Raw genomic sequence first — 20,765 nt, 5'->3', positions numbered from 1 at the left:
GGAGAGGTGACTTCTCTCACATGCACAAAACACGATAGGAAATAACGAGGCACGTGAAGGGACCGGGAAAGAGGACTCAGCCAAATCGACAAAATAAATCCCCAGAAACCGATCATAAAAACAAACAAACAACAACAAAAAACAGAGACCTATGAATGACCTGACAAAAATTCAAAATAATTGTCTTCCACTCCACGCAGAACTCGGGTAGACAACGGAACGAAACCAGGAAAGTGAGGCATGAACGCAGTGAGGACATGGATAAGGAGCAGGGCCACCTGTCTGCCGCCCGTGACACGGGGCCAGCTGGGCCCTGCCCCCTCGGCTCACTCTCCCAGTACAGGTGACGATCCCCCTGCTTCCATTTAGGGGCTCAGCTCTGAGCCGGCCCCACTGGCCGGCTGGCTGGCCGGCCTTTAATCCCGTGTGAGGAGGCTCCAAAATGCAGGACGCTTCAGCCTGGGGATGGGCAAGAGTCATACCACTGAGGCCTCGGGGACAGAAGGGTCCCAGGTGCGATTCTGGTCAAGGGCACGTACCTCGGTTGCAGGCTCCCCGGCCCGGGACTCTGGTCAGGGGCTTGTTGCAAGGGGCAACCCATAGATGTGTTTCTCTCACATCGATGTTTCTCTCTCTGTGTCTCTCCTCTCTCTTCTACTCTCTCTAAAAAAGTCAATGGTGGTTTGGCTCAGTGGATAGAGCGTTGGCCTGCGGACTGAAAGGTCCCAGGTTCAATTCCGGTCAAGGGCATGTACCTTGGTTGCGGGCACATCCCCATTAGGGAGTGTGCAGGAGGCAGCTGATGGATGTTTCTCTCTCATCGATGTTTCTAACTCTCTATCCCTCTCCTTTCCTCTCTGTAAAAAATCAGTAAAATATATTTTAAAAATAAATAAATAAAAACCAACGGAAAAATATCCTTGGGTGAGGATGAGTGACAACAAAACATTAGAAAACAATGACAACGTTGTTACAAAAGCTATATGCGCACACCAAGGAAATGTGAGGAACGAATATGCATAAAACATAATTTTTAAAAAATATATATTTTATTGATTTTTTACAGAGAGGAAAGGAGAGGGATAGAGAGCCAGAAACATTGATGAGAGAGAAACATCGATTCAGCTGCCTCTTGCACACTCCCTACTGGGGATGTGCCCGTAACCAAGGTACATGCCCTTGAACGGAATCGAACCTGGGACCCTTCAGTCCGAAGGCCGACGCTCTATCCACTGAGCCAAACCGGCCAGGGCCATAAAACATAATTTTTAAAAAGCAAATATGCGTGTATTACAGAAGCATGGCCAAAGGATTAAAATGGATTAAGCCAGGCCAGCCTGGCTCAGTGGTTGAGCGTCGACCTATGAACCAGGAGGTCATGGTTCGATTCCCCATCAGGGCACACGGCTGGATTGTGGGCTCCATCCCCAGTAGCAGGCGCTCCATGATTCTCTCTCATCATGGATGTTTCTCTCTCTCCCCCTCTCCCTTCCTCTCTGAAATCAATAAAAATATATTTCGTTCATCTCCTCGCCGCCAAATCAACAGGGGGACGTGTACCCTTGCTGGCCGGGAGGAGGGATCCGTGAGCCGAGCCCAGGCCTCGGTGCTGATTTGGGCCGGTGCTCATGTGGGCGAGGTGGGGGGCTCAGACGCCAGCTGTCGGGGCTGCCTCTCTGGGTTCCCAACCCCCCCGCATTGGACCCCCCTCTCTGCAGCCTCTGCTTGACCAGGGGAGATTTGCTTTCCATTTGCTAAATCGGAGCCCCCTGCACCTCTGGGGGAGGAGGGATTACAGCTGACGACAGATGTTATAGGAGGACGGGAGTCGGGCGGGCCGGGCCAGTGCAACGCCTCCCGGGCTGACCAGCGGCAGCCGGCCTGGCCCCAGGCCCTGGGCGTCCTTGTCCTGAGACCAGGGGACTGCCCTGGTGAGGGGTCTGGCCCTACCCCCTGGGGTGCAGGAGATAGCCATGGGCTCCCCGAGGAAGATGAGCGGCTCCTTCAAGCGGGGCTCGCTCAGGAGCTCCACGTCGGGGTCGCAGAAGGTGAGTGGGCCCCGGCCGGTGTGGCTCAGTGGGTAGAGCACCATCCTGCGGACCGTGGGGTCCCGGGTTCCATTCCGGTCAAGGGCACGTCCCACGGTAGCAGGCTCCTCCCCGACCGGGCCCAGGCCTTGATCGGGGCGGCAATCGATGTGTTTTTCTCACATCGATGTTTCTCTCTGTCTTTCCCTCTCTCTTCCAAAAAAATCAATGGAAAAATATCCTCGGGTGAGGATTAAAAAAAGAAGAAGAAGGTGACTGAGCGTGGCCTGGCGGCCGGAGGGCAGAGGGACAGAACCACAGAGGGACCCTGGTCAGGGGGCTCCTGTCCCCCGCCGTCTGTGGCCGATGGGGAGCGGGTGTCCCGCCTTCAGCGCTGCTGCATCCGAACCCCCTCTCGGGGGGGAGGTCCCCCCTTTCCTGCCTTTGTGACCAGCCTTTGTGGTCTCCTGGCTGCCCCCCCCCCCTCACAGACGTGGCCCGTGGCCCTCACCGGATGTGTTCAGGGGCCGCGCGGCACCCCCAGAAGTTCTGGGCTCTCCAGATCGCTTCTCCGATGATGATTCTTCCCGCCCCCTGAGCTCTCCGCCGCGGGACCCCTCGCCCCCTCTTTGGTCCCCGTCACATGTTGGGGGGAACGCTGTGTGGGGTCTGGGAGACGCTCAGCGAGGGTCAGGATCACCGCTGAGCCCCTGCGGAGGGCCAGGCAGCTCCCGGGACTCGGAGCGAATTGAAACGGATGCCCGGTCCCCCGCCTTGTGCAGGCGGTAGGGTCTGGGGGCAAAGAATTCAACAAGCCCTAGCTGGTGTGGCTCAGTGGATAGAGCGTCAGCCTGGGGACTGAAGGGTCCCAGGTTCGATTCTGGTCTAGGGCATGGACCTTGGTTTCGGGCACATTCCCAGTAGGGGGCGTGCAGGAGGCAGCCGATCAGTGATTCTCTCTGGGCATGGACGTTTCTCTCTCCCTCCCCCTTCCTCTCTGACATCAATAAAAATGTATTTTCTTAAAGAGGGGGGACCACAGAGGGGGCGGGGAGGAAGAGCGCTCGCACTGATCCTCCGCTAGGGCGCTGTCCAAGCTGATGTGCGGGATGGCCGAGGACCGGGCGGCAGCTGGCGGGGCTAATGCTCCCTAATGTCTGCTCTCGTGTGATTACTGGCCCCGGATAAAACCTTGACCCCGGGGAAGCAGGCCCGGCCGCTAAGCCGCCAAGAGCAGCGCTGTGGTTATCCTGGGGGCCCGCCAGGCCTTTTAAGCGACTTACATGTTTAACGCGACTGTTTGGGGATAAGCCATCCTCTTAGGATCTCGGGGAGAATAATAAAGAGATGGAGAACCAGCCCGGCCGGCCTGGCTCTGGGGCTGAGCGTCGACCTAGGAACCAGGAGGTCACGGTTTGATTCCCCGTCAGGGCACGTGCCCGGGTTGTGGGCTCGATCTCCAGTGTGGGGCGTGCAGGAGGCAGCCGATCTGTGATTCTCTCTCAGCATGGATGTCCCTATCTCTCTCTCCCTCCCCCTTCCTCTCCGAAATCAATAATAATAATAATAAAATAAAGTATTTTTTAAAAAGAGCCCTATTCAGTTAGATTCCGTGGATAGAGCATCAGCCCACAGACCCAAGGGTCCCAGGTTCGATTCAGAGTAAGGGCATGCACCTCGGTTGCAGGAGGCAACCCATCGATGTGTCTCTCTCACCTCTCTCTCTCTCTACCCCTTCCTTCCACTCTCTCTAAAACTTGATGGAAAAATATCCTCGAGTGAGGATCAACAACAATAACAAAAAATGCATAAGGCTCCACAGCCTCAATAAAATAAATAAAATAAAATAAAATAAGGCTGGGGAGTGTTGGGGAGGGGGGGAAAGAGATCAACCAAAGGACTTGTCTGCTTGCATATAAGCACAACCAATGGACACAAGACCCTGGGGGGCTGGGATGAGGGCATGTGACGGGGGGAGGGGGGGGAGGCTGGGGAAAGGTCAATGGGGGGAAAAAGGAGATATATGTACTACTATGTGTAACACTTTAAACAATAAAATAATAAAAAATAAATAAATAAATAAATAAAACATAAAACAAAACAAAACAAAATAATAACATAAGAGATGGAGAACTAAACTCCTGGTGAGCCCAAGGAGGAAGACAGGAAGGAGGTGGGCGGAGCCTGGTGTTGGGGTGTGAAAGCAGCTGGGGACCCCAACTGCCCTCTCACTACTACACATTCCCCCCCCCCCCCCCCCCACCTCCCCTGACTCACTCTATCTCCCTCCACCTCCTGGACCAGTCCAACTAGAGCAAACTGCAGCTGTGGCCAGGTGGGGGTAGCAGAGAGCTGAGCTGGCAGGGCCCCGGGCTCCCCAGAATGGTGCATGAGGGTCCTCCTGTCAAAGGCCCGGGACCCCCCCATTCAGCTGGGGGCCCGCCCAGGTGGGCGCTGTGGCTGTGCTGAGCTCTCTCCTGCGCGTGGCGGTCGGGTCAAAATGAAACGTTTTTAGACCCTCAGGAAAGCCGAGCGTGCAGAGTGATGGTTGGTGGGTTTGGGGGTAAACGGGAGGGTGTGCGGTGAGCAAGCGTGGTGATTACAGTGATAACCCTGTCCTGCACGCCTGAGGGTTGCTAAAGAGAATAGATCTTTAAAAAAAAAAAAAGTGTGTGTGTTTCAAAATTGATTTTAGACAGAGGGAGAGAAGAGAGAGACAGAAGCATCCATGATGAGAGAGAATCACGGATCGGCTGCCTCCTGCAGGCCCCACACTGGGGATGGAGCCCACAACCCGGGCGTGTGGGAATCAAATCGGTGACCTCCTGGTTCATGGGTCGATGCTCATCCAATGAGCCACACCAGCCGGGCAGGAATGCAGGCATCTTAAAGGAAGGAGGGATAGAAGTCGGCGGTCGCCGTTCTGCAGCCGGAATGACCGTGCAGCGTGGCCGTGTGGGGCGGCCGAGGATGGGGGTCCAACCAATTGCTGCCAGGGGAGGGGTCCGTCGGGGTGCTCTGCCCCCAGGCGGTGAGGACGAGAGTCAGGTGGGACTCACGCAGCATTCAGGGGGGGTGCTCACCTTGACCTCTGACCCAGCCGTCATGAGGAACCGGATTATCCCCCCTCCATTGTCTCAGTTATACAAACCACACTGACGTTTCCAGCCAGGGAAGGACTGGCGGGGGGGGGGGGGGGTCACTTCAAAGGGGAAGGGCCCGCTCCCTCTTCTCTCCCGGGCCCCCAGGCAGTTTTCCCGGGATGCCACATGGGGCGGCCTGGGAGCGAGGGAGGTCACGGGGCGGCGGCCTCGCCGGGATCACGCGGATGGGACACAGGCGCTCACATGCCGCTCCTGTGGGCGCTCTTAAAGGGGGGGTCTTCCGCGGCCAGCTTCCTGCCCTGACCGAGGAGGAGGAGGCGGAGGGAGGCCGGGCTGCACCCTCCCGGCTCCGCCACGGGCCCAGGTAAGCTCGGGCGGCTCTGCTCGGCGAGGGCTCGGCCCCAGAGGCCTCGAGCTCCTCTCCCGCGGAGGCCGGCTGCACAGGGGTCTGTAGGGGAGGCCAGGGGACCCACGTACGCCCGGGGGTGCTGGATGATTGCGAGGGGACAAGCCCTGTGTCAGCCGGCCACCGCCCGGCTCCAACAAGCTGGCTGCTGCTTCTTCTTCTTCTTCTTCTTCTTCTTCTTCTTCTTCTTCTCTTCTTCTTCTTCTTTTAATATATTTTTATTGATTTCAGAGAGGAAGGGAGAGGGAGAGAGACATCAATATGAGAGAGAGTCATGGCTCGGCTGCCTCCTGCACACCCCACACTGGGGGTCGAGCCTGCGACCCGGACATGTGCCCTTCACAGAAATCTAACCCGGGACCCTTCAGTCCACTGAACCAAACCGGCTAGGGCCGTGGTCGGCAAACCGCGGCTCGCGAGCCACATGCAGCTCTTTGGCCCCTTGAGTGTGGCTCTTCCACAAAATACCACGGCCTGGGCAAGTCTATTTTGAAGAAGTGGCATTAGATGAAGTTTTAAGTTTAACAAATTTGGCTCTCAAAAGAAATTTCAGTCGTTGTACTGTTGATATTTGGCTCTGTGGACTAATGAGTTTGCCGACCATTGGGCTAGGATGACTTTTTTTTTAAAAAGTATTTTTATTGATTTTTTTATGGAGAGGAAGGGAGAGGGATAGAGAGCTAGAAACATCGATGAGAGAGAAACATCAACCAGTTGCCTCCTGCACACCTCCCCACCAGGGATGTGCCTGAAACCAAGGTACATGCCCTGACCGGAATCGAACCTGGGACCCTTCAGTCCGCAGGCCGATGCTCTATCCACTGAGCCAAACCAGTTTTGGCTGGGCTAGGCTGACTTTATTGATTTTCTATCACCAGATGAGATCAGCTAGTTTACACTAAGCTGGTTAAATCCTAGATAAGGTTAACGAGATTGAGCTCAAGTGATTAAATCACCAATGAGATCAGCTACATTGGATCAGTCTGGTTTACGTCAGCAGATGGGATTAGCTAGACTGGATCAGGCTGTTTAAATTGGTAGGTGGGACTGGCTAGATTGGATTAGGTTAATTGAACCAGTGAGTGGGATTAACTGGATTGGATTAGGCTGGTTAAACCAGTAACTAGGGGCTAGCTAGATGGGATTAGGCTGGTTAAACCAGTAACTAGGGGCTAGCTAGATGGGATTAGGTTGATCAAATAGATATATGGGGTAAGATAGATCGGTTTAGGTTGATTACATCAGTAGAGGAGATGAGATTTTTGCTGAGTCATGGTTTTGAATTTTTGCTGGGAGACGCCATTGATTGGTTGCCTCCTTGCACACACCCCAACCGGGTCCAGGGATGGAGCCTGCCACCCAGGTACCTGCCCTTGACCGGGAAGTGAACCTGCCACTCTTGGGTGCCGGGGCGGACGCTCTAACCACTGAGCGGCACCGCGGATCCCGGCGGTGATTCTCTGTCTAAAAGGGTCAGGCCAAGTCCATGTGTGGCCACCGGCAGCCGCAGGGTGACAGCGCGCTCGAAATAGACCCAGGAGGCCAGCGGCGTCTTCTGGCTAAACTGGTCCCCCGTCATTTGGCTGTGGGCGGGCGGGGTTTACTGTTAATTTTGGCCCAAAGACACAGGGCCACAGAGTAAACAGAGACTGGCCTGGGCGTTTCAGAAGCCGCTTCCGAGGTCGAAAATGCTCAGGCCCCAAGCCATGTCCTGTGGTCCGGGCCCCACCCGCCCCTCCGGGTCCCCCCCAACCCCCCGCCCCTCACTCCACCCCAGCCCCGCCTTCCCCACCCTCCCGCACCCCTCATTGCAGCGTCGTCCCCACCGTGTGGACGCGGTCCGGAACGTCAAATCCTCCCGACCCCTGGCCACGTCGCAGCTCCCCGTCCACGGGACGCCGCCCCGGGCACAATGCCGGCTGCCCCCCCATTCAGTTCCTGCCATCAGAATCCACAGAAAGGCCGCCTGGCCGGCGTGGCTCAGTGGTTGAGCGCTGACCTACGAGCCAGGAGGCCACGGTTCGATTCCCGGCCAGGCCACATGCCCCGGTTGCAAGGGGCAGCCAATCGATGGTTTTCTCTCTCTCCTCTCTTCTCTGAAATCAATACGAACGTATTTTAACAAAAGAAGCCCAGACAAGAACGGGACAGTGAGCGTGTGCGTGACCACCGCCCAGATTGTACCAAGGGTCATCAGTCATGTGTGTAGCAGATGGTTTGTTTGTTTTTCCGTCTCTTTATGAAAAAAAAAAGAAAAAGAAAAAAGAAAGAAAATGATCTGGCAGCCCCAGTTCCTGTGGCTTTCAGCCCAGGGCCCTCTGACGTCCCTGCACAGCTGGCGAGGCCCCTCATGGATGCGTGGTCCTCGGCCCCGCGTCTGTCCCCCACGCCCCAGCCCTTCTCCCGCAGCCCTGGCCCCGCCTCACGGGGCTCAGCTCTCGGCCGCTTTCTCTTTTCTTTCTTTGCTTCTCAAAGACGTTTTTATTGGTTACACAGAGAGGGAGAGGGGGAGAGAGAGAAACATCCATGATGAGAGGGAATCACGGATTGGCTGCCCCTGCACGCCCCACACTGGGGATCGAGCCCGCAGCCTGGCGTGTGCCCTGACTGGGAATCGAACCTGGGAACCTGGGACCCTTTCGGTCCGCAGGCCGACGCTCTACCCACTGAGCCAAACCGGCCGGGTCCACTCAGATGTGTTGGGCCGCCGTCCTGCGGAGGGCAGGGGAATGTTACGAGAGGGAGAGAGAGCGTGGGCGCTGAGGGTGGCTGGGGGAGACCTGGGCCTCACGCCCACCTCCGTGTCTTCCAGGGACAGAAGGCGTGGATCGAGAGAACCTTCTGCCGGCGGGAGTGCGTCTTCGTCGTCCCCAGCACCAAAGACCCCAGCAGGTAACCTGGGGGCCACAAGGAAGCCACGGCTCAGACCCCCCCGGGCCCACCAGTCGCCTCCCTCGAGGATATTTTTTTCCATTGACTTTCAGACAGAGTGAAAGAGGGAGGGAGAGAGAGAGAGAGAAACATGGATGTGAGAGAGACACATGGATTAGTTGCCTCCCACGCCTGCCCCGACCGGGGCCTGGGATCGAACATGCCACCGAGGTCCAAGCCCTTGCCTCCCCTCCAAGGCAGGAAACACCGTGACGAGGTGATGCCAGGGATCCCCAGTCCTCACGTTGCTGCACCTCCACGTCCCCCCTTCACCTCAGGGGCGCCTGGGCCTCCTGGACGGACACCCTCGAGGGCAGCCCTGCAGGCGCCCCCACAGACACGTGGCTAAGCAGTAGGAGGAGCGGGGCAAGCTTTGTGGGCTCATGCACCCCCCCTTCCGTGGGCGCCGTGCCTCCTCGGACCACAGTCAGAATGAAAACCGGCGTGGGGCGGGCAGCAGGCAGCCGGCCCGTGACACTCTCTCCTCATGGGTGTTTCTCTCTCTCTCCCTCTCTCCCTCTCCCTTCCTTCCTTCGAAATCCGTAAAAACACCAGAGGCCCTGTGCATGGATTCGTGCACATCGAAAGGAAACGAATTAGAGGGAATATTTTAGAGTCCAGGAGGGACATGGGAGATTGGCTGGCCGGGGAGGGACTGAGGGAGGGCTCCAGGGCAAGTCCGGCCCATCTTGCCCAGTCCCAATGGGCCAGACCCCAGCCATAAGCTAACCTGCCGGTCGGAGCGTCTGCCCCCCTGGTGGTCAGTGCGCGTCATAGCGACTGGTCAAACGGTGGGACACTTAGCATATTAGGCCTGTATTATATAGGATATTTAAAAAGAGAGCGAGAGAGAGAGCGAGAGCGAGAGCGAGAGAGAGAAGACTGTTTTTGCCTCTGTTTCTAGGTGTTGCTGTGGCCAGCTCATCAACCTGCACATCCCCCCTCTGCCTAGCGTGACGTCCGGCAAAAATGGGGAGGAGAGCAAAGAGCTGGAGGCCTCGCCGGAGAAGTGGTCTGTGGGCAGACACACCCAGGGCTACCCGACCGACGCCTACGGGACGCTGGAGTTCCAGGGCGGCGGATACTGCAACAAGGCCATGGTGAGACGGGCCTTCCGCGGGGGCGTCCCCCAGCCCACAGCCCCCGTCCCTCGCGGGCCCGGCCTCCCAGGCCCCCAGACGGGGGCGCCTGGCTCTTCTTCCAGGGGCATCGCTCAGTCTTCCCTGATGGTTCCTGGCAAAGACAAGACATATACCTGTGCCCGGCCGGCATGGCTCCGCGGTTGAGCGCCAACCTAGGAACCAGGAGGTCACGGTTCGATTCCTGGTCAGGGCACATGCCCGGAGTGCGGGCTCGATCCCCAGTAGGGGGCGTGCAGGAGGCAGCCGATCCGTGATTCTCTCTCATCACGGATGTTTCTCTCTCTCCCCGTCACCCCACCTCTCTGACACCAATAAAAACATACTTTTATAAAAAGAAATGTATCTGCATTGCTCAGCATTTTAGCCATGAGATTTAGAAAATACTATTTACTTATTTTAGAGAGAAACATTAATTTGTTGTTCCACTTATTTAAGGGATTTTTTCTTTTTTAGAGAGGGAGGGAGAGAAGCATCGATGTGAGAATGAAACATCCGTTGGTTGCCTCCCGCACACATTCCAACTGGGAACCGAACCCACCACCTGGGTGTGTGCCCTTGACTGGGGATCGAACCCACAACCCTGGCGTATCGGGACGACGCGCTAACCCCCCGAGCTCCCCGGCCAGGGCTTAGCCGTGAGGTTTAGAAACGGGCACCGTGATAAGGAACGTGCCGTGCCCCTTAAGCCCACACCCACTTTGTGAATCCTCAGAGCGTGCTTTTATTTTTTTATTTTTTATTTTTTTTTCTTATAAATGGAATTTTATTAATTAAGGTATTATATGTGTACATATTTTACTGTCTCAGAGCGTGCTTTTAGCTCAAACTCTGACGAGGGAGAGGTCCCGTGATGTGTTGGTGAGGTTGTCTGGGTTCTGTCTTGTTTTGCTTTCTGACCGGGGACCTTCCGCCCTCCTGAGACGGGGGAGGGGTGCCTGGAAGCGGTTTCCCTCTGAAGTCTGTCCACAGCGTCCCTGGCCCGCGCCCAGCTGGCCGAGGCGACCAGGACCTCTCCCGTTCCCATGTGACCCTGTCGCCCAGCCCCGCCTGAGACGGGAGGCGTAGCGCTGGGCTCCCTTTCAGCCAACGGCGACTAACACCCCCACGTGCCCGGTCAGGCCATTTCTGCAAGTTCATTTCTTCTTCTTCTTTTAAAGAAAACCACAATGTACCACTTTATTATTATTATTATTTATTTTAAATATATTTTATTGATTTTTTACAGAGAGGAAGGGAGAGGGATAGAGAGTTAGAAACATCGACGAGAGAGAAACATCGATCAGCTGCCTCCTGCACACCTCCTACTGGGGATGTGCCCGCAACCAAGGTACATGCCCTTGACCGGAATCGAACCCGGGACCCTTGAGTCCGCAGGCCGATGCTCTATCCACTGAGCCAAACCGGTCAGGGCTATTATTATTCTTTTTTGGTCAACCCTCACCCCAGACAATTCTGTCCATTGATTTTTAGAGAGAGGGGAAGGGAGGGAGAGAGATGCAGGGACAGAAACATCGATGTGAGAGAGACACATTGACGGGTTGCCTCCCCCACAAGGATTGACCTGCACCCGAGGTACATGCCCTTGACTGGGAATCGGACCCGAGACCCTTTGGTTCACAGACCGACGCTCTATCCACTGAGCCACACCAGCCAGGGCCCCAAAACATTTCCCGTTGCTCATATCAAATTCAAATGTGACGGGGCGTCCTGCAGCTTACTTGCTCAATCTGGCAAACCACCCCTTCCCCCACAAAAGTTTCCCCCCATCTCTTGGCCACAGGCTCCTGTAGAGGCCACAGAACCCGAGGGAGAGAAAGCCAGAGGACAATTTCAAAATAATAATAATTTTTTTAAAAATTGATCTCAGAGAGGAAGAGAGAGGGAGGGAGAGAGAGAAACATCAATGAGAGAGAATCATGGATGCACTGCCTCCTGCACGCCCCCTACTGGGGATGGAGCCCGCAACCCGGGCCTGTGCCTTGACTGGAAATTGAACCCTGACCTCCTGGTTCAAAGGTCGATGCTCAACCATTAAGCCACACCGGCCGGGTGGGGGGGCTCCTGCTTGGACACGAGCGACAGCCCCGGCCCCCCGGCCCCGGACGCCCGCTCAGCGCCACGCCCTCTCTTGCAGTACATTCGCGTGTCCTACGACACCAAGCCGGACGCGCTGCTGCACCTCATGGTGAAGGACTGGCAGCTGGAGCTCCCCAAGCTCCTCATCTCGGTGCACGGCGGCCTCCAGAGCTTCCCGATGCCGCCCAAGCTGAAGCAGGTGTTCGGCAAGGGCCTGGTCAAGGCCGCCGTGACCACGGGCGCCTGGATCTTCACGGGGGGCGTCAGCACGGGTAAGCGCACGGCCCCGGCCCGGCCGCAGACTCACAGGCCCGGAGCTCGCGGGCCCCGGGGAGCTGGCCGAGAAGGAAAAACCAATTGTGTTGCCTCCCGAGGTAGCTTTTTGTGTTCTATTTTTAAAAATATATTTTTAAGAAAGAAAGAAAAAATATATATATTTTTATTGCCCGAGCCGATTTAGCTCAGTGGATAGAGCGTTGGCCGGTGGACAGAAGGGCCCCGGGTTCGATTCCGGTCAAGGGCATGTACCTGAGTTGCAGGCTCCTCCCCGGCCAGGGCCCTGGTTGGAGCGTGTGCAGGAGGCAACCCATCGATGTGTTTCTCTCTGTCTTTCCCTCTCTCTCCCACTCTCCCTAAAAATCAATGGAAAAATGTCTTCGGGTGAAGATTAAAAAACACCCCCCCCCCCCACACATATATAATTGATTGCAGAAGGGGAGGGAGAGGGAGAGGGAGAGAGAAACATCCATGATGAGAGAGAATCACTGATGGGCTGCCTCCTGCACGCCCCACACTGGAGATGGAGCCCACAACCCGGGTGTGCGCCCTGACCGGGGATGGAACCCTGACCTCCTGGTTCACAGGCTGTCGCTCAAACTCTGAGCCACGCCAGAGCCGGGGTGCCTTCTCTCAGTGACGGAGATCACCATGTCACCACCTGTTCCCCAGTGGCCTGGAGAAGGGGTCCCCGCCCCCCCCGGCCCCGTCCACAGCAGTGACGTGACGGGAGGGAAGGGGCCTTCCTCACGGGCCTCCCGGGGCTGCCCGCAGGGGTCATCAGCCACGTCGGGGACGCCCTGAAGGAGCACTCCTCCACGTCGCGGGGCCGGGTCTGCGCCATCGGCATCGCGCCCTGGGGCCTGGTGGAGAACAAGGAGGACCTGCTAGGGAAGGACGTGAGTGCCCCCCCAACCCCTCTCCCCGCCCCCCCGCCCCCCCCAACACCGGCCATTGGCCACTGATCATTGCTGTCATTTTTGGACGCCGCGACTTAAAAACAATCTAAGTCCTTCCTCTGAGAGGGTGGTGGGTCCCTCCGCGGTCGTACGGGATGAGGAAGTCAGGCTCCCATCTACCCCTTCTCCCTTCCTGCCGCCGTAACCGACGCCTCGCAAAGCTGACAGGACATCACAACCAGGGCCTTTTTATTCCACGTGGTTATCTGCTTATATATTTAATTTATTATTATTATTTTTAGAGAGAGACGAAAGGAGAGCAATAGGGAGAGAGAGAAACATCGATGTTGACAGAGGATCATGGATCGGCTGCCTCCAGCACGCCCCCTGATGGGGAGGGAGCGCGCAACCCCAGGCATGTGCCCTTGGCGGGGAATCGAACTGGGACCTCCTGGTTCATAGGTCAACGTTCAACCACTGAGCCATGGAGCCGGGCTATATATAGGATTTTGTGTTAAGATATGTTTTCACTTCTTGGCCATTAATGCCCAGGAGTACAATGGCTGGGTTGGCATTTTCTAAAAGTAATTTATGCCTCAGCTGGGCCAGCGTGGCTCCGTGGTGGAGCGTCGACCTATGAACCAGGAGGTCACGGTTCTATTCCCTGTCAAGGGCTCATGCCCGGGTTTCGGGCTCGATCCCCAGTGGGGGCGTGCAGGAGGCAGCCGATCAATGGTTCTCTATCATCATTGATGTTTTCTCTCTCTCCCTCTCCCTTCCTCTCTGAAGTCAATAAAAACAATAATTTAATATAGACATTTTCCAAAAAGAAAAGTCCATCATGAGGAAGGGTGGGAAAGGGACAGCAGGCCGAAACGCACAGTGAGACGGAGCATTGCGACCTGCGCCCGTGTTCCGGCCCCCGCTGCGGGCGTGACCGCGTGCGGGCTGCGGCTCTGACGGGGGCTCTGCCTTCCGTCAGGTGACCAGACTCTACCAGACCATGTCCAACCCCCTGAGCAAGCTGTCCGTGCTCAACAGCTCCCACACGCACTTCATCCTGGCCGACAACGGCACGCTCGGCCGGTACGGCGCCGAGGTGAAGCTGCGGCGGCAGCTGGAGAAGCACATCTCCCTGCAGAAGATCAACACACGTGAGTGCCACGGCCACGGCCACGCCACCGCCCGGGTGTGGAAAGCCTGAACCGTGTTCCTGTTAGATCCACAGAAGATGACTTGATTTGACCCTCTTTCTTTCTTTCTTTCTTTTTTAAAATATATTCTTATTGATTTCAGAGAGCAAGGGAGAGAGAAACATCCATGATGAGAGAATCGTGGATCGGCTGCCTCCTGTACGCCCCCTACTGGGGATGGAGCCTGCAACCCGGGCCTGTGCCCTGACTGGGGAATCGAACAGTGACCTCCTCGCTCATAGGTCGACGCTCAACCACGGAGCCAGGCCAGCCGGGCCCTGGTAGGGTTCCTATGAAAGAACCCAGGAAACGAAGGACAGTCAGAGGGACAGTCTCGGCGTGGGGTGGCTGCCATGACCAGTGGTGGGTTTCCGAGGATCAGACCTCCTCGGAGAGCTGGCTGGCGACGGAATGCTTCCTTCTCCGTGTTTCCATTCTCCCGGACTTGCACGTGTCACGCGGCCGGCTCCACGCGGCCATGGGGCTGCCGGGCTTCCCTTTGTCATCCTTTGCCTCGGGCTCTGAGCGGGGCAGGGACAGCAAAGGGGTGCTCGGCTGTCCCCTCTCCCAGCACGGAGCTTCGGGGGGTCTGGCCTAACTCATCAGGGATGAATCCCACCCTGTTTCTGGAGGAAGAAGGCGACGTGGCCACCATATTCCTGCCAAGCCGATTTTACCTGCGTCCATTTAAAATATATACATATATATATATATATATATATTTCAGAGAGAGAGAGAGAGAGAGAAACATCCATGATGGGGAAGAATCATGGACCGGCTGCCTCCTGCACGCCCCACACTGACTGGGGATGGAGCCCACAACTCAGCCATGTGCCCTGACTGGGAATCGAACCCTGACCTCCCGGTTCCTAGGTCGACGCTTAACCACTGAGCCACGCCGGCCGGGCCGTTTTGTTTTTTTTTCCAGTTTCTCTTAGCCAGGGCCCGCCCAAAGCAGACCCTCGGATGCACGTTTGGCGAAGGGAACTGAACTGAGATTATTCGGGTTAAGAGTTGGTCAACGTATTTCAAAGTTCCTGGCTGCAGAAATGCATCATGGGGGCCCACCGGAACAGCGAAACCCTCCCTCTGGAAGTTCTCGGACCCCCTCACGTATCCTGGGGGGTTTCACCCGCGGGAAGGCCTTCAGAACTCCCAGACCAAGGACACGTCTCCTGCTTGGCGCGGGTTGATGTTAATCCAGTAACTCCTGAGGCAGCCCTGGCCGGCGGGGCCCGGGGGTTGGCCTTTGACCCATGAACCAAGAGGTCGACGGTTCGATTCCCGGTCGGGGCACAGGCCCTGTTTGCGGGCTCGATCCTCAGCGATGGGGCGTGCAGGAGGCAGCCGATCCATGATTCTTCCCCATCATGGATGTTTCTATCTCTCTCTCCCTCTCCCTTCCTCTCTGAAATCTAAAAAAATATTTTTGAAAAATAAAATCAATGCCCTAACCGGTGTGGCTCAGTGCATTAGAGCGTCGGCCTTCGGACTCAAGGGTCCCAGGTTCGATTCTGTTCAAGGGCATGTACCTTGGTTGCGGGCACATCCCCAGTAGGGGGCGTGCAGGAGGCAGCCGATCGATGTTTCTAACTCTCTATCCCTCTCCCTTCTGCTTTGTAAAAAAAAAAAAAAATCAATAAAGTATATATTTTAAAATAAATAAATAAATGAGCCCTGGCCAGTGTGGCTCAGTGGATAGAGCGCTGACCCACAGACAGGAGGGTCACAGGTTCCATTCGCAGTCAAGGGCACGGCCCGCGGCTGCAGGCTCGATCCCCAGCCCCGGAGGGCTGCCCGCGGGCAGCGACCCATGGATGTGTCTCCCTCACATCGATGTTTCTCTCTCCCTCGCCCTCCCTTCCCCTCTCCCTGACCATCGATGGGAAAAGACCCTCCGGGGAGGACTCACCCCCACAGACACGGGCGTGGGGAGCGGGGAGGGGGGGGGTGCCGGGGCCGTGCGGTGAGGGGGCCCCCGGCTGTGTTGCAGGGCTGGGCCAGGGCGTGCCTGTCGTGGGCCTGGTGGTGGAAGGGGGCCCCAACGTCTTCTCCGTCGTCCTGGAATATCTCCGCGAGGAGCCCCCGGTGCCCGTGGTGGTGTGCGACGGCAGCGGGCGGGCCTCGGACATCCTGTCCTTCGCGCACAAATACTGTGAGGAAGGAGGGTAGGACTTCTGCCGGGGTGCGAGGGGGCGGGGGGCTGGACACCATGGTCATTCCAGAGACTGTTCAAGAAGGAATGTTTTTTAAGTGTGTTTTCATGGATGTCAGAGAGGAAGGGAGAGGGAGAGAGAGAGAGAAACATCCATGAGGAGAGGGAATCATGGTTCGCTGCCTCCTGCAAGCCCCACACTGGGGATCGAGCCCACATCCTGGGCCTGTGCCCTGACCGGGAATTGAACCCGGGACCTCCTGGTTCCTGGGTCGATCGATGCTCAGTCGCTGAGCCATGCTGGCCGCACTCAAGTAGGAATCTGGACTGGGTTCTCCTGTCTCCCCCGGTCTCCATGGCCGTGGTGTTGCTTCCAGAATTCTTCCCCTGGGGGACACCCTCTCTCCCAGCTTCATTTCCCCGTAGACGCCGGGGACCGAGGACGGGGTGAAGGTGGGTCCCCTTTCTTTCATCATCTGTCCCGGGAGCTCCTCAAGGGGAAAAGTTTCCAACCAGAGATACCAGATGGCCCTGGCTGGCCGGTGTTGCTCAGTGGGTAGAGCATCATCCCACGGACCGAAGGGTCCCAGGTTCGATTCCGGTCAGGGGCACATACCTGGATGGCAGGCTCCTCCCCGGCCCGGGCCCTGGTCGGGGCTCACGCAGGAGGCAGCCCATCGATGTGTCTCTTTCACATCGATGTTTCTCTCTCTCTCTCTCTCTCTCTCTTTCCACTCTCTCTAAAAATCAATGGGAACATATCCTCAGGGGAGGATTCACAAACAAACAAACAGAAGATCCCAGGGGTGGGGGATTCACTCGGACAGGCCTCGGGCGAGCTGTTTCTCTTCTCTTCGGCGTCTGCCTTGAACAGGGTCATCAGCGAGCCGCTCAGGGACCAGCTGCTGGTCACCATCCAGAAAACCTTCAACTTCGGCAGGACCCACGCGCTGCAGCTGCTGGCCGTCCTCACAGAGTGCATGAAGAAGAAGGAGCTTGTGAGCGTCTGTCTTTTGTTTTTTTATTAATCCTCAACCGAGGACATTTGTCCCAGGGATTTTTCAGAGTGTGAGAGAGAGCAGGAAAGGCAAAGAGAAACATCGATGTGAGAGAAACACATCGATGGGGTGCCTCCTGCACGCGCCCCGACCGGAGAGGAACCTGCAACCGAGGCATGTGCCCTTGACTGGAATCGAACCCGGGACACTCCGTCCCTGGGCCGACGCTCTAGCCACGGAGCCAAACCGGCTAGGGCTGAAATCAATATAAACATATTAACGTAGTCCATATATATAAAAGCCTAAGGGACCCAACAACCGGTCAACCGGTCGCTATGACGTGCACTGGCCACCAGGGGGGCAGACGCTCAATGCAGGAGCAGTGCACTCCCACAGCCAACCTCCTGTGGTCCCTCCCCCCCCGCAGGCCCGCCCTGGTCAGATGGGAGATGCCCGATTGGCCCGATCGCCGGCCCCGCTGAGGAACCCCACCCATGCCCGAATCTGTGCACCGGGCCTCTAGTGATATTAATTAAAATGGACGGTTTTGCTCTCAGAATCCCTGCACGGCGTATGTGTTGGGCTCCTTTGTCAGAAACACCCCGAACCTCCCTCTTGCCTCCAACGTCCCTTGACCCGGTCTCTTCGCTGCGAACCCGCTTCCAGGTCACGGTGTTCAGGATGGGAGCCGAGGGCCAGCAGGACATGGAGATGGCGATTCTGACTGCCCTGTTGAAAGGTGAGCTCTGGGGAGGCGGCCAGCTCCGGCCTCTCGGCGCTGGCCTGGCCTGGCCTGGCCACCCTCTCTGTCTTCTGCCGGGAACGGCGTCTGTTGGTGACAGAGCCGTGAGCCAGCCAGCTGCCCAGGCCATCTCAGTATGTGCCAGGCTCCGTGGTTGAGCATCGACCCATGAACCAGGAGGTCACGGTTCGATTCCTGGTCGGGGCACATGCCCGGGTTGTGGGCTCGATCCCCAGTGGGGGGCGTGCAGGAAGCAGCCGATCCATGATTCTCTCTCATCATGATGTTGTTGTTTTTTTTCATTGATTTTTTTTTTATTTGAGAGGGTGGAAGAGAGGGGGAGAGACAGAGAGAGAGAGAAACATCGATGTGAGAGAGACACATCGCTTGGCTGCCTCCTGGCCGGGGATCGAGCCTACAACCGAGGTACATGCCCTTGACTGGAATTGAACCCGGGGCCCTTCAGTGGGCTGATGCTCTAGCCACTGAGCCAAACCGGCCAGGGCAGATGTTTCTGTATCTCTCTCTCCCTCTCCCTTCCTCTCTCTGGAGTCAATAAAAATATATATTAAACACACAAAAACAAAAACAACACACAGGCAGAGGTTGCCTGCACACTCCTCCCGGGCAGCCCTGAGAGGAGATGGAGTTCTTAGCTGGGAGAAAAGGCAGCAGCGCTTAATTAGAGCCCTGGTGGTGGTGGTTGCGGGGGAGGGAGGGGGATGCCTGGAGCCCAGCTCACCGCCCAGCACCCGTGGGACCGGGCGGCCCAGGCACGGAGAGAGCATCGCCTGCTCCCTTGCCTTCCCAGGAACCAACGCGTCCGCCCCGGACCAGCTGAGCCTGGCGCTGGCGTGGAACCGCGTGGACATAGCGCGGAGCCAGATCTTCGTCTTTGGGCCCCACTGGCCGGTGAGCAGTCTCCCGAGTCATCCCCTCCATCCCGACCTGGCCCAGACGACGCACAGTAGGCGCTCCCCCCACCCCTCACACCGTCCTCCGGGAGGACCCGCCGAGAGATCTGCTAGGGCCGTGGTCGGCAAACTCATGAGTCCACAGAGCCAAATATCAACAGCACAACGACTGAAATTTCTTTGGAGAGCCAAATTTTTTAAACTTAAACTTCTTCTAATGCCACTTCTTCAAAGTAGACTCGCCCAGGCCGTGGTATTTTGTGGAAGAGCCACACTCAAGGGGCCATGGAGCTGCATGTGGCTCGCGAGCCGCGGTTTGCCGACCATGGGGCTAGGATCAGGAGGGGGCGTCGCTCTTTCACCTCAAGGAACCAGGGGGAAGGAAGAGCTCCCAGCACTAATCTCTCGGGGAAATGACCACTCGCTATGTATTTTCTTAAAATATATCTTTATTGATCTCAGAGGGGAAGGGAGAAGGGAGAGAGATAGGAACATCCGTGATGAGAGGGAATCATGGATCGGCTGCCTCCTGCCGAGCCGGGCGCCCACTCTTTAGCGTGGCCCGTGGAAAGGGGTGCTCACCCTTTTAAAGAAGAGGAACGAGAGCCCGGCTGGCGTGGCTCAGGGGTGGAGCGTCGACATAGGAACCAGGAGGTCAGGATTCGATTCCCCATCAGAGCACAGGCCCAGGTTGGGGGCTCGATCCCCAGTGTGGGGCATGCAGGAGGCAGCCGGTCCATGATTCCCTCTCCTCATGGATGTTTCTCTCTCTCTCTCCCTGCCTCTCTGAAATCAATAAAAATATATTTTAGATTTTTAAAAAAGAAAGAAAATAGCTCATTAAAAGGAAACACAACGATTGCATTGAGAGCACTCAGTTTTCAAGCTCCGTTCCATGAAACCCCGGAGGCCTAGAGAACTGTGTGCGAGTGCGTGCACACATGTATGTGTACTCATGTTCTCACGAGCACATGTGTGCGCCAACGTGCACATGGGTGCACGTATGCAGAGGTGAGGGTCACCTTGGGACCACCGGCTCTCATGTTTGCTTTCTCCCCCATTTCTGCGGACGGCAGCCCCTGGGGAGCCTGGCGCCCCCGGCGGACAGCAAGGCCACCGAGCGGGAGAAGAAGCCGCCGACGGCCACCACCAAGGGCGGCCGAGGGAAAGGGAAAGGCAAGCGGAAGGGGAAGGGGAAGGAGGAGGTGGAGGAGGAGACGGACCCCCGGAAGATAGAGCTGCTGAACTGGGTGCGTGGGGAGTCGGCTCACGGCCCACCCTCCCTCCCCCCCCCCCCCCCCCCCCGCTCTCTGAAATCACTGGGGACACATCCTCGGGTGAGGATTCACAGCGACAACATGTCAATATAGAGAAGGACCATCAGGCGTCGTCCTCCTCTTATCCGCTTGGATGGTGGGTCTGAGACAGAGGCCAACGCCATGAGCACGGGGAGGGGAGGCAGGCCCCCCCGCTGCAGACGGAGAGCCGAGAGGCCCGGGGTGGGGACGCTCTGGGGCCTGGGGGAGCGGGGAGCGGGATCCGCCCCGCGAGGTGACCCCCCCCCCCCCCGCCTCCCCCGCGCGCAGGTGAACGCGCTGGAGCAGGCCATGCTGGACGCGCTGGTGCTGGACCGCGTGGAGTTCGTGAAGCTGCTGATAGAGAACGGGGTCAACATGCAACACTTCCTCACCATCCCGCGGCTGGAGGAGCTCTACAACACGGTGCGTGAGCGGGCGGGGGGGGGGGGGGGCGCCCCCACCTCCCCCCTGGGCCCCCGTGCCCCCCCACCCGCCACCGCCACCCTGTGCCCGTGGTGGACGCGTCCTAACCACCGCCCGCCCGGTGTCGGGAGAGGCAGGCCGACCCGGGCCCCTGTGCCGCGATCCCACGGAGCAGGGCAGG

General features: G+C 57.4%; 1 protein-coding gene and 1 non-coding gene across 2 annotated transcripts in view; both read left to right on the top strand.

The window, feature by feature from the left end:
* The first annotated feature begins 1,973 nt into the window (after positions 1-1,973).
* Positions 1,974-20,765, top strand: part of TRPM1 (transient receptor potential cation channel subfamily M member 1) — a 35,983-nt gene continuing 17,191 nt past the window's right edge. Inside the window, exons 1-12 of the mRNA XM_054713258.1 lie at positions 1,974-2,048; positions 8,350-8,429; positions 9,373-9,568; positions 11,745-11,958; positions 12,737-12,861; positions 13,844-14,015; positions 16,048-16,222; positions 17,084-17,207; positions 17,874-17,946; positions 18,761-18,861; positions 19,940-20,113; positions 20,450-20,584. Coding sequence (XP_054569233.1) covers positions 1,974-2,048; positions 8,350-8,429; positions 9,373-9,568; positions 11,745-11,958; positions 12,737-12,861; positions 13,844-14,015; positions 16,048-16,222; positions 17,084-17,207; positions 17,874-17,946; positions 18,761-18,861; positions 19,940-20,113; positions 20,450-20,584 — 1,644 coding nt within the window. The remainder of the gene's footprint in view (positions 2,049-8,349; positions 8,430-9,372; positions 9,569-11,744; positions 11,959-12,736; positions 12,862-13,843; positions 14,016-16,047; positions 16,223-17,083; positions 17,208-17,873; positions 17,947-18,760; positions 18,862-19,939; positions 20,114-20,449; positions 20,585-20,765) is intronic.
* On the top strand, positions 14,538-14,615 carry MIR211 (microRNA mir-211). Its single transcript, NR_129034.2, has one exon. It is a non-coding gene; the product is annotated as a microRNA mir-211 (primary transcript).

The sequence above is a fragment of the Eptesicus fuscus genome, chromosome 25 (assembly GCF_027574615.1).
Source record: "Eptesicus fuscus isolate TK198812 chromosome 25, DD_ASM_mEF_20220401, whole genome shotgun sequence".
In the NCBI taxonomy this organism is placed as follows: Eukaryota; Metazoa; Chordata; class Mammalia; order Chiroptera; family Vespertilionidae; genus Eptesicus; species Eptesicus fuscus.
Note: the sequence above shows the minus strand (reverse complement) of the source record. Positions and strands in the feature narration are given on the sequence as shown.